Here is a 19,474-nt window from a genome sequence, read left to right as displayed (position 1 = left end):
TATTACTGTTGCTCAGGTTTTGGCTGGCAGGGGGCCAACAGTTTTCTGTACTCATTATTTCGCATTATTGGACACTATATTGGACGCATTTTTGACATATTATTTTACATTGAAAGTCCTTTTTTGTACAATACTAAGAACCCTGTTTTGGCCACAAAAACAGTTACATTGTTTGGAGTCTTTATGTTTCGTTATTTCCTGGATAGCCAACCGGAGTTATTGCTTAATAAATGAATCAACACAAAGTTAAGAACTCTCTGTGCGTGCTTCCGAAGAAATGTGTGTCGGACTATCTCTGCCTTAGGAACAAATAGGGCGAACAAAGGGTTTGCCACTTCAGGGTGGGGTTTTTGAGAAAATAAGCTTTGTGTTATGTGTGGGGCAGTAAGTTCAGTTCACCAGATGTGTTTTGATATAGGTAGGTCAAAAGGCCAAGCTGCATAATCGATTTATAGCATTTCAAATCTTATGAAATCAAAGGGTTTTTTCTGGAGAAAACAAGCTTTGTGTTATGTGTAGGGCTGTTAGCCGAGTTCACCCTATGTGTTTTGACATGGATAAGTCAAAAAGTGAGGCTGCATAATAGATTTAAATGATCTATCAACATTAAAAACTGTATAAAATCAAAACATGTCTTTTTTGACAAAAGAAGCTTATATACTACTATATATAATTAGGGCTTGTGTGTCCCATTGTTGTGTAGTGACAGGCTTGTTAAACGTGGTTGATCTGGTGGATCTCGGTTCTAGGGTTTATCTGTGGGTGAGCGGACTTTTTTTTAATAAGCTAAACTATTTGATGTGAGTCTTATTTAAACGTTCATACCAGAAAGGCCCAACCTTAAAATGCCAACGCTTTGATTCTGACCTGGCAGGTTTGTGAATCTACTAGTGGTTTGATTTGAAGTCTATGGTTGAATCTCTACCTGGTGAAGGCATATTACCAGATGAAGTCAAGTTGGTTTTAATAATGAATATTATCTATTATTCTGTAATACGGGTTGAGTCAGAAGTTACAGACACGCTTTATTCCCTTCATCATCGCTTTGCGTGCTCTTAGGAGAATTTGGGATTCTTTAGTCTGATGTGCCCTGTGACTTAGGTCTTTTTGACTGGGGTACAGCAGGAAAACATTGATTGGGCTCCGCTCGCAGCTTCTCAGTGCTCTGAGTGCGCGCGCGCAGAGATAATTTGCACGCTCGCAGTTAATATCTATGCTTGTGAAATAATATAATGCGCCCTAATGCATGTTTTATCACATTAGTGCTTTATGGCACTAATGTGTCGCCATAGGTGAAGGCATATTACCAGATGAAGTCAAGTTGGTTTTAATAATGAATATTATGTATTAATCTGTAATATTTTGATTCAGATCGGGTGACCCCTCACCACGACCTCCTAGTGAACATGGCGACCAAAATGAAACACGCTGACCTCATGTCTGAGCCATTGGGCAGGAAGAGGGTAGACGCTCTGCCCGGCATCGGAAACGCACTCGCCAGGAGGCTGGAGGCGGAGGGCTATGATAAGGTGCAGGAGCTACACACACCGCTCTGAGGCGGTGTGTGTTCAGTCAGGGGGCCGTTAGAGGCATGTTGTCAATACTATGAGGGACATGTATTTATGCCTTTAGAATTAACAATGAGGGGAGAATATATGTTAGCCCTGCTGCTGGGGACACGGTCACCAATCAGCTCAGTCACTGCCAGATAGAATGGTCTGATAACAACATGTTTGTTGTATCCTCTCTCTGTGTCTCTGTCTGTCTGTCTGTCTGTCTGTCTGTCTGTCTGTCTGTCTGTCTGTCTCTCTGTCCGTCCGTCTGTCTGTCTGTCTGTCTGTCTGTCTGTCTGTCTGTCTGTCTGTCTGTCTGTCTGTCTGTCTGTCTCAGGTCTTCCAGGTGGTGGGTCAGTACATGGTGCTGGGGAAGGACGAGGAGCGCTTCAATCGCTGGCTGCACGACGCATGCGGGGCGAATAGAAAACAGCAATACGACTGCCACAAGGCCATCAATGGGTGGTATGATAACAACATGTAGGCCGCTCTCCTCTTTTATCACACGTCCTTCTCTACTCTTTTTGTTTCTTTTTTTTGGCCTGAAACGTAAGCTCGCTGCTGTTCAGGGACGCAACAACGACATCAACATAAAACCAGATGGTTGTTTGAGACTTTGCTCAGTTTGACTCGTTTTAAGAAAACAGCTCTATACTTTTTGGATCTAAATGATCTGAAACAAATGTCTACTTTAACTCATGAATCAATGCCATAATCAATGCCATAAGCAAACTAAAAATGGTGCACTATGATTACACAATATGATATTATGGGGTGTGCAGTGTTTAATAGTAAAGGGTGAACATGGCTAAATATGTCAATGTCATAAAATGTTATGGTTGTTAAGGCAACCAAGCAGAAACAATAATAATAATAAAGAAACAATAAAACAAGAATTTTGATCGACTTTTCTTCCGACTTCCATCGTTAATCAGGTTTTAAATGGCTGTAGACAAAACCACACGCCATAATAAATAGTTTGTCTTATTCTGGTTATTAAGGATCTCATAAATTCCCATTGGAATGTATTGATGATGGAACAGCTTAATGAAGATGCCGTAATCCATTTGGACGATCAAATAGAAAATAAAACAATTCTGAACCATTATAACTTACTGGTAGAGATGTCACTACTGCATTTCACACTGAATTGTTGCTGCCTTTTTATTTTATTGTCCTAATTTAAACAAATTCAAAATGTAACCTCCTTTTGAATTGTTTCTGTAATGAAAAGGCAATGCCTTTTCATTACAGAAACACCTGCCAGGAAACACCTTTTGGTAATGAGACATTTTATTTCACACTTAACCTAGTAGCCAAAGCTGTCTTTAAAACACCTTCTGAGCTGCGACACTAAAGATGGTATTGAACGTCTGTCTTAATATGCATAGGCCTATGTTGTAAATGTGGCTCATGAATAATAAAAAAAAAAATGTATCCGTTTTTTATAGCACTTTTCTAAGTACCTACTCAAATACGCTTTACAAATAAGAAAGGAATACATACAGACAGTCCAGACAATCAAACAAAAGGGGAAAAAATAAACAACACCACATATAGGCAACACATTAAGAGAGCGGGAATAAAAACCATTGGAAGTCTTTATAACAGTTTGGTTTGCGTTCACCTCTCCCTGTTGAAACAAGACATTAAAGGGCCCCTAGATAACCAGGTAAAGGTCCCACGGCATGCTTCTTTATGGATGCTTAATATAGATATTAGTGGGCCTCTAATACAGTATTTGAAGACGTTCCCGAAATTCAGCCGTTGTGCAGAATTACAGCCAGTACGAGCCAGTCGCACTTTGAGCTTTCCCCAAGTGCACCGTTTCGGTGTCTTTAGCTTTAATGCAAATGAGGGGGAGAAAGGCGGGTCAAAGAGGAGGGTGGGGGTGTTTTTCCATTGCTTACGGATCAACAAGGACAATACAGAATATGGTTCACAACACAGAAATAAAGAGCAGTACTCACATGGTTCCTAACTCCTAGGTCCCACTGTTGGCGCCAGAGCAGATCCACTGGAGGGGCATTGGTCTCCACCGTTTGACCTCAACCGACCTCATAGTCAAACAGACCAGAAACGCTATCAAAAACTAAACACATTTTTCTTTCCTAGAAACAATATCCTGTCCTTGTTGTTGTCGAGGCTATAATAGCCCTATGCAGTTTACGCAGCCACACACACAAAGACGATAATAAAAGCCCACACCGCTCTCGTCACAAATGGGTTGCTGCCCCTTAGTGGCCGCTGTATGTCACTGTAGGATGTAGTGTTGTTATAAAACTTTTTTTAATAACAGAAATCTGATTTAAGTTAGAAATCGTTTTTCTGAGAGTAACAATTCAGAACTCCGAAAAAATAATCACATGTGGCCCTATCCTTTTCCGTATCTAGGGACCCCAAGAGAGACCAACTGCACAAAAACAAAAATCAGTCGTGTTGTATTCTACACGATTTATTTATTCAGAATTAATAGGGCAATACCTAATGGCATTCAAAATATGAATTCGAAAGCTCATATACCTGTACATAAATAGAAGTCCAACTATTACTCTCCAGAAAAACAGCAATCGTCTCAAAAGATTCCTCAGTTCCCCTTCCCCTACACCATATGTCGGCATCTTACGTCCTACAAAGAACCTTCTGAAGCACACAATCAAATTCAAACATGTCCTTTACTAGATGCACAACTTGGTAGCACTTATTGAATATATAGTTTGTCTGGAAAATAAATCTTATAATTTACAACACAACAACTACACGCAACAAGGAGGTTTTTAAAAGCAATGTTATTTTGCAGGTATCATTTACAATATTGTGTGTGTGTGTGTGTGTGTGTGTGTGTGTGTGTGTGTGTGTGTGTGTGTGTGTGTGTGTGTGTGTGTGTGTGTGTGTGTGTGTGTGTGTGTGTGTTGATGAGCACTCGTCCCATCACCAGGACCAGATTCTGCTTCTCTTGATCACAGGAGTAGATGGAACCGTTCAGAAAAAGTACTAAAACCTTTCCCCGACAACTTAAAAAAGTTCAAGACGATGAACTGCATCTGGGGCCCTTCCATCACCCACCCCACAATGCATCACCCTTCACAACTTTTCAATTAAACAAATTAAAATATAAGAAAAAGATTTCAGGTTACGGAATAAAACGGTGTACTCTATTAAGATTGCACATAAATACTGGGCAGCAGCGAAGTAAGCTCCTATAAAATGTAGAATCAAACGTCCGGCTTCATGACATCAACTGTTATACGAACAGCTACGACCCGCTACTCGCATATTCACGTGGCTAAAGCAAATAACACACTGCTATGGCCGAGGTACACAAGATGAAGGCTTTTTAGTCTTGATATTCAATGAGGGGCAGACAAGGTTTTCTTCACCAGGTCACAGACTAACAAGTGTGACCCGGGACAGGAACGCTTTCCATTGTCCAGCGTAAACGCTGATAGGCCACGCCCACTTAGTGAAATAATTGTGTACCGTTATGAATGATTGGTCAGGAGGTTCAATATAAACATATCCAATAGTCTTTCGGGATCACTACGTGCTCACACACACTTTTTGCCAGACCCTGTGAGGCAGAGAAGAACACAACGGATTGACTGCTGTAATTTGTCTGCTCCAGACACATTTGAAACACACCCACGAAGCTTTGATCCAGTCTGAAAGAAGTCACTGTGTGCTAGGAGTTTTCTCGATGTTGTGTGCCAATCAATCGACATATTCACCATGTGAATGAGGCTTGATGCAGTACAAGAATGTCAGTGGCTCAGAGGGATAATCCTGTGTACAGGTGATCCTTAGGTTGATAGTTTGAATCCTGTATAGAGCGTCATTGCCACTCGTTTAAGAACACAACTTTGAACAGCACCTGAAATTCATCAGGCTCATTAGTTTCCAAGAATCTGACTGCCAAGACACAGTATGGCATTAAGGGGAACTTCTTCGTTAACCATTTTTCCTTCATAATGAACTCTGTCATACTTATATTTATTCCGCTAGTGTTCTTGACAACAAATTTTATTTCCCCAGAATCTCAAAGATTTTTCAGGTATTTTCATTTAAGAAAGCCCTTCATTCACTTGAGAAATGTGTGCTTGGAGTTTTCTGGATGTTGTGTGCTTATCAATAGACATTTTGACCATGTGAATGAGGCTGCAGTTCAGGTTTATAACTGGAACATCTTTACTTAAATATGACAATGTGTTATATTTATATATCTTCCATTTGTGTGTTCTGGACTTTTCATTTTGCTCAGAGTTAATCACCGCTTGCGGTTATATTTTGTATTTGTATTTTCTTATTTTATTTTGCACTACTGTTATCGGTTATTTGCACTATCCTCCTTGCTGCTGCAACCCTGCCAATTTCCCCACTGTGGGACTAATGAAGGATTATCTTAACTTATCTTAAGAGTACCTGCACCCATGGTGAAATGACCTTTGGAAAGAGATGGTCGGTAGCCTTTTAGCATATATGTATTAATGCCGTTTAAAAGTAGGCTATGGTGACAATGCCTAACTGAGCCTATTACTTTAACTAAGTCAGAAAGGTCCCAGGTCAGTTAAGCTCTCTGGGGAGATGACTCCGAACCAACACGCTCTCATCACAAATGTTTTGCTGCCCCTTAGTGGCCGCTGTATGTAACTGTAGGATGTACGTGATCACATTTGCAAACTCACCATTTGACCCCATTTTTTTAAATAATCTCTCAATCCTGTTCACATACCAAAATAAACTTTATTGATTTCAAAATCAAACTGACAATCAGGCCTTCCAATTACCTGTGAAGCACCCCTAACAATCACCCTGATCGATTTAGAAACTAATACTTGGTTATGTCCCACATTCACGCAATACGTAATCCTGTTAAATTTATTTAGTAATAATCCATAATTTTACAAATTAAAACTATAACATGATTTTACATAATTAGGAAACCACAACATTAATCTCTGACCACCTGACAAGAAAACATGCATGTCTTAACATTATTATTTGCATTATTCAAATCCTTGTTCTTTTTTCCATTGCTTACGGATCAACAAGGACAATACAGAATATGGTTTACAACACAGAAATAAAGAGCAGTACAGGTAAACTCACATGGTTCCTAACTCCAGAACCCACTGTTACAGCTCCTTCCCTGGGGAAACCTTCAAAGGAACTGAATCAGTGGAATTGATGAATGGTAAAACCTTCGATTTCTCCAATGATATGGTCTTCTTCCATGAGTGGATTGTCTGGTTGGTTTTAGGATCACTGAAGGATATTTCAGTGGTCGGACCCCACTTCATTCTGATCCTCTGTAACTTCTGCTTCGCTGGGAGATCAACCCGTTCTCCATATTGATGTGATGATTCTGATCTGTATCTACCGTTATGTAATCCTATCTTACAATAATGAACAACGCTGCTGCGGCAAAGAATTTTTTTTACAGCCAGCTCCCACTGAGCGCTGTCTTCCACCTCTACCTCACAGGTAAGTGACTCAGTGACTCAGATCCCAGCATGCCATACTTCAGCCTCTCTGGGTTCTCAGGGAGCTGCTGTCTCGCTCCACGTCTCAAGCTGGTCAGGTCCTCAGACAGGTGGAGATCAGGGCCAGCGGTGTTGGGGTCCAGGATCACAGGAGAGTAGGAGACGTTCTCCTCCAGCTTCTTCCAGGCTGCGTAGGCCAGGTTGCCCAGGTGTTTGGCCACGTCCAGCAGCGCTCCCTCGGGTAGAGCTGGCGAGGGTGGGGGCTGGGCTACTTTCTCTCTTGTAGCCTTGAACTTCTTCAGGAAGGAAATGTCTCCAGCCCCCAGCTGCTGCTCCGTCTCAGTGACTGTGTGCGAAATGGTTTCTATCTGCTTCGACAGCTCCTCAATCTCCTTCTTCATCTTCTGACCTTTCAACTTCTTTTCGCCTCTCAGCGCAGTGATCCTGGACTTCTCTTCATCTTTGAGAAACTGGTGAAGCTTCTCAAACTCCTTTTGAATCTGTCTCTCGGTGTGCGCGGTCTGGACATCAATGTGCGCTGCTATGTCCTCACACTTTCTCTTGGTCTCAACAAAGTCGTTTAACTACTCCTTCTCGGGTTTTAGTAATTTCTGAATTTCTTCTCTGCGGCTCGGGGCAGCTTCGTCCACAGGAAGGATTCTGTGGTTGGCGTGTTTTTCCGAATCTCGACAGATGAGACACGCCGTCTCCAGGTCATCGAGACAGAAGAGCTTGAGTTTCTCACCGTGCAGAGGGCAGAGATCCGCGTTCTCCCGCTGAAAGGCCTCCAACAGGTTCTTCAGAGCGATGTTCCTGGGTGGTTCGGTCTTTGAAGATCTCCTCTTGCAAAGTGGACAGTTCTGTTCCTGGTTTTGCGTCCACCATGTCTGTAGACAGCCTTTGCAGAAACTGTGACTACACGTTAGGATAACAGGGTCTTAAAAGATGTCACAGCAAACCGAACAGGACAGATCGTCAACTAGGGAGGATGTACGCCATTGTAGTCACAGAGTGAATCCAAAATGACTGATCAGACAGCTATGTGAGGCCTTGTGTTTATTTATGAATAAATAAATAAAAATAACCGTGCTCCAAAGAACGAAATGTAAACCAATGCATTCTGAATGGGAGTGTTTCTCAGATTTTTCCATGCTACACAGAACGAAATGTACACCCATGCAAATAAAGACTTCATGGTCATAATAATTTAAATATCATTAATCTCCTGAGTGTGTAGGGTGGTATTCTATTTTTTTCACCGGGGCTGCATCCAGTCACTTGACCGTCATGGTTGCTATGGTGGTTGCTATCGACCGCCCCCTGACCTCCAACAGTACAGTCAATGTACATAAGACAGAGGTTAGTTTCTAGACGGAGGTGTACATTTGTGGCTTAAGGTGTGCTTTTTGTCATTATTAAAGAGAGGCCCGATTCTCAGATATGCATGTTGGATGGCTAGGGTGTAGGTCTGGGAAGAACTTCAGGCCAGAATCTTGCAAGCGAGCCTCTGGGTAAGGTGCAACGAGATGGAGCACTTGCTGAGTCATTTCCTGTAGGGCTGGAGCCACAGGTTGAAGCGTATGCGGCCTTTGAGACCCCCTTTGATACATAAAAGACCCAAGGTATAGCTTACTTGTTCTCAACTCAGTCACCTATTGCATCACTTCCTTTAGGGCTCCGGCCTCCTAATTGATCATTGTAGTATAATTTAATGCCCTCTTTCATATCTATGATACCTCCACCACTGGGACGTGGCAACAATTCTCTAAATCCATATGGGGAGGGGGGGGGTGCTTGTGGACAGTAGGGGTGTACACTAGACATAAATAGGAAGCAAACTCAGGAGGACTGACCTCACACACATATTTAATTAATTGTTTCAAATAACCCTGCCTCATTAAATCAATGAGCTTGGTGTTTTGCTTTCAAAAATAGGTGATGGACGAAGTCTAAACTGCAGAAAATTAAAACATCTAACGTGCCTTTTAAGGATACCTTGGAATATCTGTCTATTTTTTATCCATCGGACCCTAGTTTACGACAAAAACAATACAATTGACGGCAGCTCCTTTGCCGCGTGGTTTTTAGAGCCATGTAAGGATTAGAGGGGACGGTCCATAGCAACCACCATAGCAACCATGACAGTCAAGTGACGTGGACGAAGCCCCATGTGAAAAAAATAGAATACATACCCTACTATAGTTGTTTTTGGCGGTTGTTTTTTGTTAGTCTTTGTGTCAAGCTTTCATTTTAGCTTTAATTTTAGTTTGTATTAGTTTTAGTCAAGTTCTTACTCTTTTCAGTCTAGTCAAGTTTCAGTTGACTAAAAGTCTGAGCATTTTAGTCTTATTTTAGTCAGATTCATCATCACTATTTTAGTCTAGTTTTAGTCAAATAAAATCGTATTTTAGTTTATTTTTAATAATGCAATTCTATTTAACTCAGTCAACATAGTATAAGTACCTAGTAGTATAGACAAACAAACATTTTTATTTAGCCAAACCCATTTCACAATTCAAACAAGGTAATCTTATTATTATGTTAATAGGTGCGTTTCCATCCCCATGATTTTATGCGAACTTTGAAGTATCGAATCAGTAAACGATGATGGAAACACCAAAATTTGCATAGAAATCCTCTAATTCGCAAAAAGGTTTATCCGCTCGCTTGACGTGGTTTTTGAGAAATGCGAAAGAGAGTAAATTCGCAAAATGGGAGATGGAAAAACGCTTTTCAAACAGCTGTGACGTAGCGAACTTTGAACAACAGGACTGACAGTCTTTCCGATTTCCGCATAACGAACGGCCATAGCAACCCTGCCGACATCAACATGTAACGTCATCACCCAATTCCGCTCCAACCACTTGATGGAAACGCACCTCATTCGAATTACTTTTTTGCGAACTTTCTAAAGATTCACATCACCTTTTAGATGGAAACGTAGCTATTGTTAGCTTATAGACTCAAGAATACATCCATTCCAGACACGGAAGACGCTCTGATTTGAATTTACAACATATTTATTTTCCCAACCAAACATGTTAAAAGTACACACACATAAATTTAAATACATTTCTGCGCCCTCCCTGTATTGAAACAGCCTACTATTGAGAACCTGCTAATACTTATTTATTTAGATTAATAAAATTAGCGGAGATAACATCTGCAACAACTTCAAACAATTTCCAAGTTCAGTTTATTAAATTTGTAACATTTAAACAAGACTGCTAAGTCTGTGTGAATCTCAAAACAGAGAAACAAGAGCATATGATTCACTGGGGTTTGCATTTAATTAAAAATATTTTTAAATAGTAAACATTGGTCACTTGTCAGCTTCATCAGCTTATTCCCTTTAAAAAATATATATATTCATGCATCTTTCAAGCATGAATAAAGACACCAAGTCCCTCTGTCATGACTTTGTACTATCAAAATTCTTGTACAACTTCTGACCCTTGGTATGATGTTTATTTAAAATAAAAGAAGTAACTAATTTCAATAAATAAATAAATAAGACACAGTCCCGTCTGCTGCTCGTTTATAAGCTGAGGGCGTTTTCATGAGTGAATACGCCCTCAGCTGATAAAATAATGCCAGCGTTTTTTTTCAACAGAAAATTAGCACCCATGTCAACTTTTTCTGCTCCTTGCACCTTATCATGCTTATCAGGCTACGCAGCATTACAAGCCCCTGCCGACAAAAACATGAAGCAATTCAAGAGGAGGCATTGATAGAATTGCCTTGTGGTCAACTGTCATTGAATTGTCATCTGACGGATTATGAGAGGTTATCAGAGGTTAGAGATTCCTGCAGGAAGCTTGCGCTCGATTTCACTAGCCCATTTGTGCCTGTTCATTAGTGTACAGCATCTATTCTCTCATTGCTTGTGTAAAAAAAAAGGTAGAATATTAGATTTGAGGACTTGCTAAGTCCTCAAAAGGACTTGCTAACCTTGACATAATCTTTCAGAAGACTATTAAATGACAGTTGACCACAAGGCGATTCTATTTATGCCTCCTCTTGAATTGCTTCATGTTTTAGTCGGAAGGGGCTTGTAATGCTGCGTAGCCTGATAAGCATGATAAGGTGCAAGGAGCAGAAAAAGTTGACATGGGTGCTAATTTTCAGTTGAAATAAAACGCTGGCATTATTTTATCAGCTGAGGGCGTATTCATTGCCGTAACAACTGAGCTAATCAACAAGTACCGCATGTTCTAATGCTATGAGACTCATGAAAACGCCCTCAGCTTATAAAAGGTGTGGGGGGGGGGGCAGAGGCGCCGCATCCCATTAGGCATACCAGGCAACTGCCTGGGGCCCCGCAATTGTTTGGGGGCCCCGGGCCACGGGGGGGGCCCCCTAGAGGCAAAAAAAAAAAAAAAAAAATCAGTCCACCCCCCCCGTCAACGATCGCCCCATACACACCCCCCCCCCTGTCAACAATAGCTCCCAACAATCGATGCATGAATATATAAAAAAAATTGAATGGGTATAAGCTGATGAAGCTGACAAGTGACCAATGTTTACTGTTTAAAAATATTTTTAATTAAATGCAAGCCCCAGTGAATGATATGCTCTTGTTTCTCTGTTTTGAGATTCACACAGACTTAGCAGTCTTGTTTAAATGTTACAAATTGAGTTAATAAACTGAACTTGGAAATTGTTTTAAATTGTTGCAGATGTTATCTCCGCAAATATTATTAATCTAAATAAATAAATATTAGCAGGTTCGCAATAGTAGGCTATTTCAATACAGGGAGCGCGAAAAAATATCTGTCACCTAAAGCCTGCCACACACATAAAGATAATCGGGCTGATTTTGCCCCGATTTTCCCCCTTCCGATCACGGACAGACATCGCCCGATTATCTTAAGCTGTTAAGATTATTTTATAAGATTCTCTTGTAGTGTGTGGTGTGTTAAGAGTGAAATTCGGCCGACAATCGGCTCCGAAATCAGTCGGCGCCGATAATCGTAAGTATTAAACATGTTCAATATTTACGATTATCGGCGGAGAACGTTGTGGTGTCAAATCGTCTTGTGTGGGGGGAAGCCGACAATCGGGAGTCTCCAACGTGACGTAATATTGAATTTAACCAATAAAGAGCGAGCTGACTGAACACGGAATTATAACGAGCTATCTCCATGGCTACGATATCCCTGAATACCACCAATATGGCGAAGACAGTTAAAGTTAGATGGACCTCCGATATGGAGGATAAACTTGTCGAACATTGGAAAACACACGAGTGTTTGTACAATATTTGCTTTGGGATTTTTCAGTTAGGATTAATCCCAAAACCACCATCATGCAGTCGGTATCCAGCTGGTCCTCCATGAGTTTACACCGGTTTACACTCGCTCTTCTTCACTTCTTCTTGTAGTAAGTTCAATGACTATTCTTGGTGTGACTGCCCCCACAGGTCAGTCAGAGTACTACGTCAGATCACGTTTGTTCACGCGAGATTTCTTGCTTGAGGGACAAGATTCTAGTGCGTCTGAAGACAAATCTTTATGTGTGTGGTGTGCTGTGTTTGGAATATCGCAGGACACCACACACAATACGATCAAAACTGTTAATGTTAATGTTAATGTGTGGGGTCTCCACAGATAAAAAATCGGTTGAGATTTATAAAATCTTTATGTGTGTGGCAGGCTTTACAGTACATCTTACTAAAAGAACTAAGTAGACGTAACTTAAATCTCAAGAATCGTAGGGGTTACTCATTCACCTGAATGAACAGAACTTAAGAATCAATAATTGATGTAATAACTCTTTTGTTTTGAGTGCTGCTCAAATATGGAACATTTTAAGTCTAACTTATTTATTCCAGTGTGTTCCATTGACTTATTTAGCTTAAGTGTAGCTATATCATTTTCATTAGACTATGTAAGCTACACTTTGTGTAATTAGTTTTTATTGCTATCTCTATTATTTATAATTATTTCTGATGATTATGCAATGCCCAATTAAAACAAATAATTACTGTGACATAATTTCAATGATCACAGTGTAAAGATTTAAAGTTAATCACAGAATATTGGCATAAATAAATAAGCTTATGACACACATTTTCGTTCGACTTTTTTTGATTGTGTCTCAAACAGCTTGTGTGTCTTTTAACAGGCGCTAGCTCTTTATATTTGGGAAACCCATTTATCAAAAACGGCTGAATCCGAATACTCATACTTGACTACTATATAGTATGCATTTGTAGTACGCCAAAAAATATAGCGCGTCCGAATGCTCAGTACGCATTGTGTAGTACGGAAGACGTTTCCGAATGCGTGCTACCGCCAAAGTAAACCAGCCGTATTCCTATACCCGTACTTCCATGAGTATACTTAAAGGAAGTATACTATCCGCACTGTCTACTACGTACATTTTTCAGATGTGAGTGCTGTTCCAAATCGAGTACTCCGTGGTGCACTAAGCGGAAATAACGATCACGACTGCCGCCGTGACTCCTCCCCCGCAATAAACATTGAACGTTGAACTCTTCACGCCTAGCAGCTATAAAAAGCTATTAAAAACTATAAAAACTACAAAATGACTCTATTAATGCAGGCTATGAGGAAAATGCGCCGACTTTGGCTCAGCCTGGCTCCGCCTCTTCCGCTACGTAGCTAAGATGGCTGCCGTTGAGTACTCAATATTAGACATTCTCACGCTCATTCTCAGACATTCCCACGCTCATATTAGACATTCTCTGGTACGGGGGCTGTTTCCCAATGTCAAGGAAGCATGCTCAACGGCCGCGCTTTTAAGGACGCTACGTCATAGAACGCCGACAAGCACTGTTCCAATGTTGAGGACACTTGAAAGGCGCGCCATTTTGCGTCCTTTGTTTTTGAGAATTCTGAGGTTTTTCAAGGATGCATCGCTGCAGACGAGCCAAACTACCCACAATCCTCTGCGTTCACTGGGCGGGTTCTTGAAAATGGCAGAGCAGTACACGTTCAAATAGTGAGGTTATATTAGCTTTCAGAAATATTTTGTGCCGTATTGCTTTTTATAGATTCATCATGTTAAAGCAAATAATCTAGCCAACAAACCCCTGGAGTTCCAGCAGGCCCCAAAGTACCTGGGCGTACGCTTGGACAGGACACTGTCCTACAAACAGCATTTGGATTGAAGTGAGGGCTAAAGTAACAGCAAGGGTCTCACTCATCCGGCGCCTAGCTGGTACAACCTGGGGGCCTCGGCCAGGTTTCTACGTATCTCCACACAAGCCCTCGTATTCTCTGCAGCTGAGTACTGTGCCCCAACCTGGAGTAGAAGCCCACATGCCAAGAAGGTCGATACGGCCATCAACAATGCCCTCCGGATCATAAGTGGCTGCCTGAAACCCACCCCCGTGTTCTACCTGCCAGTCCTAGCAGGAATAGCGCCAGCCGGCCTACGGCGAGAGGCCGCTACCCTCGCCCTGGCAAGGAAAGCCCAGGAACACAGCTGGCACCTCCTCCATGAAACCACCACAATGGCAACACCTCCAAGCAGACTCAAGTCCCGCCACCCATACAATCAGGCCGCACAAGAGATGCTTATTTCCATCCCGGAGGATTTGACAACCAAAGCCTGGCTGGCAGCGGCATGGAAGCAGGAGTGGGAGTCAGCATGACAGACACGCCTACACCATTACATCCAGGATCCTGGAGGTGGCGTTGAGGGAGAAGATCTACCTCGCCGGCAATGGACCCTCCTGAACCGCCTTCGCACAGGGGTTGGCTGCTTCAAAGCGTCCATGAAGAAGTGGGGCCCTAACAGACAGTGCAGCGTGTGAGTGCGGGGAGCCTGAGCAGACTGCCGACCACATCATCACCACCTGTCCCCAGGCATAGACCACCCTCAGAGGAGGGCCTCTTCCAAGTGGGACCTGAGACGAGGGAGTGGCTACACGACACGAAGTTGGACATATGAAGACGATACACGAAAGAGAGATGTGGTTCCAAAGTCTGAACGTTACAAACGCTAGGAAGCACTCGAGCTAGCACTCTAGTCTCATCTCCATAGGATGCGACTAGCAAGGATGCGTCCTAGCAAGGCTGCAGCCTACACTTTGGGAAACAGCCGGGGAGTGGTCCTTCGATCCACACTTCATGATTAGCCCGTTTTGAGTACGGCATCCGGGTCCTTGAAGTATACTTCTTTTCGCCGGATCTGAATTGGAACGTACTGCGTACTCAAATTTTGGCTAGTCGTTTTAGACGCAGAGACGTAAGCACGTAATTTACACAAGGGACTTGTTTTAGACAAGTTTTGAGTTTGTTTTGCTTTCAAAATAGGTGATGGACGAAGTCTAAACTGCAGAAAATTAAAACATCTAACGTGCCTTTTAAGGATACCTTGGAATATCTGTCTTTTTTTTATCCAGGATACAATGAGTTTTGCGAAGCAGACCAACCAGGAAGGCCTGGCCTAGTTTACGACAAAAACAACACAATTGACGGCAGCTCCTTTGCCGCGTGGTTTTTAGAGCCATGTAAGGATTAGAGGGGACGGTCCATAGCAACCACCATAGCAACCATGACAGTCAAGTGACGTGGACGAAGCCCCATGTGAAAAAAATAGAATACATACCCTACTATAGTTGTTTTGGCGGGTTGTTTTTTTAGTCTAGTCTTTGTGTCAAGCTTTCATTTTAGCTTTAATTTTAGTTTTTATTAGTTTTAGTCAAGTTCTTACTCTTTTCTGTCTAGTCAAGTTTCAGTTGACTAAAAGTCTGAGCATTTTAGTCTTATTTTAGTCAGATTTATCCATCACTATTTTAGTCTAGTTTTAGTCAAATAAAATCGTATTTTAGTTTATTTTTAATAATGCAATTCTATTTAACTCAGTCAACATAGTATAAGTACCTAGTAGTATAGACAAACAAACATTTTATTATAGCCAAACCCATTTCACAATTCAAACAAGGTAATCTTATTATTATGTTAATAGGTGCGTTTCCATCCCCATGATTTTATGCGAACTTTGAAGTATCGAATCAGTAAACCGATGATGGAAAACACCAAAATTTGCATAAAAATCCTCTAATTCGCAAAAATGTTTATCCGCTCGCTTGACGTGTTTTTGAGAAATGCGAAAGAGAGTAAATTCGCAAAATGGGAGATGGAAACACGCTTTTCAAAACAGCTGTGACGTAGCGAACTTTGAACAACAGGACTGACAGTCTTTCCGATTTCCGCATAACGACCGGCCATAGCAACCCTGCGACATCAACATGTAACGTCATCACCCTATTCCGCTCCAACCACTTGATGGAAACGCACCTCATTCGAATTACTTTTTTGCGAACTTTCTAAAGATTCACATCACCTTTTTAGATGGAAACGTAGCTATTGTTAGCTTATAGACTCAAGAATACATCCATTCCAGACACGGAAGACGCTCTGATTTGAATTACAACATATTTATTTTCCCAACCAAACATGTTAAAAGTACACACACATAAATTTAAATACATTTCTGCGCCCTCCCTGTATTGAAATAGCCTACTATTGAGAACCTGCTAATACTTATTTATTTAGATTAATAAAATTAGCGGAGATAACATCTGCAACAACTTCAAACAATTTCCAAGTTCAGTTTATTTAAATTTGTAACATTTAAACAAGACTGCTAAGTCTGTGTGAATCTCAAAACAGAGAAACAAGAGCGATTCACTGGGGTTTGCATTTAATTAAAAATATTTTTAAATAGTAAACATTGGTCACTTGTCAGCTTCATCAGCTTATTCCCTTTAAAAAATATATATATTCATGCATCTTTCAAGCATGAATAAAGACACCAAGTCCCTCTGTCATGACTTTGTACTATCAAAATTCTTGTACAACTTCTGACCCTTGGTATGATGTTTATTTAAAATAAAAGAAGTAACTAATTTCAATAAATAAATAAATAAGACACAGTCCCGTCTGCTGCTCGTTTATAAGCTGAGGGCGTTTTCATGAGTGAATACGCCCTCAGCTGATAAAATAATGCCAGCGTTTTTTTTCAACAGAAAATTAGCACCCATGTCAAACTTTTTCTGCTCCTTGCACCTTATCATGCTTATCAGGCTACGCAGCATTACAAGCCCCTGCCGACAAAAAACATGAAGCAATTCAAGAGGAGCATTGATAGAATTGCCTTGTGGTCAACTGTCATTAATTGTCATCTGACGGATTATGAGAGGTTATCAGAGGTTAGAGATTCCTGCAGGAAGCTTGCGCTCGATTTCACTAGCCCTTTTGTGCCTGTTTCATTACTGTACAGCATCTATCAAAAGTCCTCAAAAGGACTTGCTAACCTTGACATAATCTGTCAGAAGACTATTAAATGACAGTTGACCACAAGGCGATTCTATTTATGCCTCCTCTTGAATTGCTTCATGTTTTAGTCGGAAGGGGCTTGTAATGCTGCGTAGCCTGATAAGCATGATAAGGTGCAAGGAGCAGAAAAGTTGACATTGGGTGCTAATTTTCAGTTGAAATAAAACGCTGGCATTATTTTATCAGCTGAGGGCGTATTCATTGCCATAACAACTGAGCTAATCAACAAGTACCGCATGTTCTAATGCTATGAGACTCATGAAAAACGCCCTCAGCTTATAAAAGGTGTGGGGGGGGGGGCAGAGGCGCCGCATCCCATTAGGCATACCAGGCAACTGCCTGGGGCCCCGCAATTGTTTGGGGGCCCCGGGCCACGGGGGGGGGCCCCCTAGAGGCAAAAAAAAAAAAAAAAAAAAAAAAAATCGGTCCACCCCCCCCCCCGTCAACGATCGCCCTATACACACCCCCCCCCCTGTCAACAATAGCTCCCAACAATCGATGCATGAATATATAAAAAAAATTGAAAGGGTATAAGCTGATGAAGCTGACAAGTGACCAATGTTTTACTGTTTAAAAATATTTTAAATTAAATGCAAGCCCCAGTGAATGATATGCTCTTGTTTCTCTGTTTTGAGATTCACACAGACTTAGCAGTCTTGTTTAAATGTTACAAATTGAGTTAATAAACTGAACTTGGAAATTGTTTTAAATTGTTGCAGATGTTATCTCCGCAAATATTATTAATCTAAATAAATAAATATTAGCAGGTTCGCAATAGTAGGGTTTCAATACAGGGAGGGCGCGAAAAAATATCTGTCACCTAACAGTACATCTTACTAAAAGAACTAAGTAGACGTAACTTAAATCTCAAAAATCGTTGGGGTTACTCATTCACCTGAATGAACAGAACTTAAGAATCAATAATTGATGTAATAACTCTTTGTTTTGAGTGCTGCTCAAATATGGAACATTTAAGTCTAACTTATTTATTCCAGTGTGTTCCATTGACTTATTTAGCTTAAGTGTAGCCTATAATCATTTTCATTAGACCTATGTAAGCTACACTTTGTGTAATTAGTTTTTAGTGCTATCTCTATTATTTATAATTATTTCTGATGATTATGCAATGCCCAATTAAAACAAATAATTACTGTGACATAATTTCAATGATCACAGTGTAAAGATTTAAAGTTAATCACAGAATATTGGCATAAATAAATAAGCTTATGACACACATTTTCGTTCGACTTTTTTTGATTGTGTCTCAAACAGCTTGTGTGTCTTTTAACAGGCGCTAGCTCTTTATATTTGGGAAACCCATTTATCAAAAACGTCTGAATCCGAATACTCATACTTGACTACTATATAGTATGCATTTTGTAGTACGCCAAAAAATATAGCGCGTCCGAATGCTCAGTACGCATTGTGTAGTACGGAAGACGTTTCCGAATGCGTGCTACCGCCAAAGTAAACCAGCCGTATTCCTATACCCCGTACTTCCATGAGTATACTTAAAGGAAGTATACTATCCGCACTGTCTACTACGTACATTTTTCAGATGTGAGTGCTGTTCCAAATCGAGTACTCCGTGGTGCACTAAGCGGAAATAACGATCACGACTGCCGCCGTGACTCCTCCCCCGCAATAAACATTGAACGTTGAACTCTTCACGCCTAGCAGCTATAAAAAGCTATTAAAAACTATAAAAACTACAAAATGACTCTATTAATGCAGGCTATGAGGGAAAATGCGCCGACTTTGGCTCAGCCTGGCTCCGCCTCTTCCGCTACGTAGCTAAGATGGCTGCCGTTGAGTACTCAATATTAGACATTCTCACGCTCATTCTCAGACATTCCCACGCTCATATTAGACATTCTCTGGTACGGGGGGCTGTTTCCCAATGTCAAGGAAGCATGCTCAACGGCCGCGCTTTTAAGGACGCTACGTCATAGAACGCCGACAAGCACTGTTCCAATGTTGAGGACACTTGAAAGGCGCGCCATTTTTGCGTCCTTTGTTTTTGAGAATTCTGAGGTTTTTCAAGGATGCATCGCTGCAGACGAGCCAAACTACCCACAATCCTCTGCGTTCACTGGGCGGGTTCTTGAAAATGGCAGAGCAGTACACG

General features: G+C 41.2%; 1 protein-coding gene, 1 long non-coding RNA gene and 1 pseudogene across 3 annotated transcripts in view; 1 reads left to right on the top strand and 2 right to left on the bottom strand.

Annotated features, from left to right (window-relative positions):
- Positions 1–6,234, bottom strand: part of LOC115546990 (uncharacterized) — a 60,274-nt gene extending 54,040 nt beyond the window's left edge. Inside the window, exon 1 of the long non-coding RNA XR_003977320.1 lies at positions 3,524–6,234. This is a non-coding gene — a long non-coding RNA (uncharacterized LOC115546990). The remainder of the gene's footprint in view (positions 1–3,523) is intronic.
- Positions 1–19,474, top strand: part of LOC115546983 (barrier-to-autointegration factor) — a 69,649-nt gene that overhangs the window by 956 nt on the left and 49,219 nt on the right. Inside the window, exons 2-3 of one of the 2 annotated variants that reach the window (XM_030360862.1) lie at positions 1,372–1,529; positions 1,891–2,459. The exons of the other annotated variant lie outside the window; for it this stretch is intronic. Of the exons in view, the coding sequence (XP_030216722.1) occupies positions 1,407–1,529; positions 1,891–2,037 (270 nt within the window). The 5' untranslated portion in view covers positions 1,372–1,406 and the 3' untranslated portion in view covers positions 2,038–2,459. Of the gene's footprint in view, positions 1–1,371; positions 1,530–1,890; positions 2,460–19,474 lie in introns of those variants that run through there. 2 annotated transcript variants of the gene reach the window in all.
- Positions 6,274–8,031, bottom strand: LOC115546982 (tripartite motif-containing protein 35-like; annotated as a pseudogene).

Source organism: Gadus morhua, chromosome 7, assembly GCF_902167405.1.
Source record: "Gadus morhua chromosome 7, gadMor3.0, whole genome shotgun sequence".
NCBI classification, from domain to species: Eukaryota; Metazoa; Chordata; class Actinopteri; order Gadiformes; family Gadidae; genus Gadus; species Gadus morhua.
The sequence above is the reverse complement of the archived record's forward strand: the minus strand, read 5'-3'. Positions and strand labels throughout refer to the sequence as shown.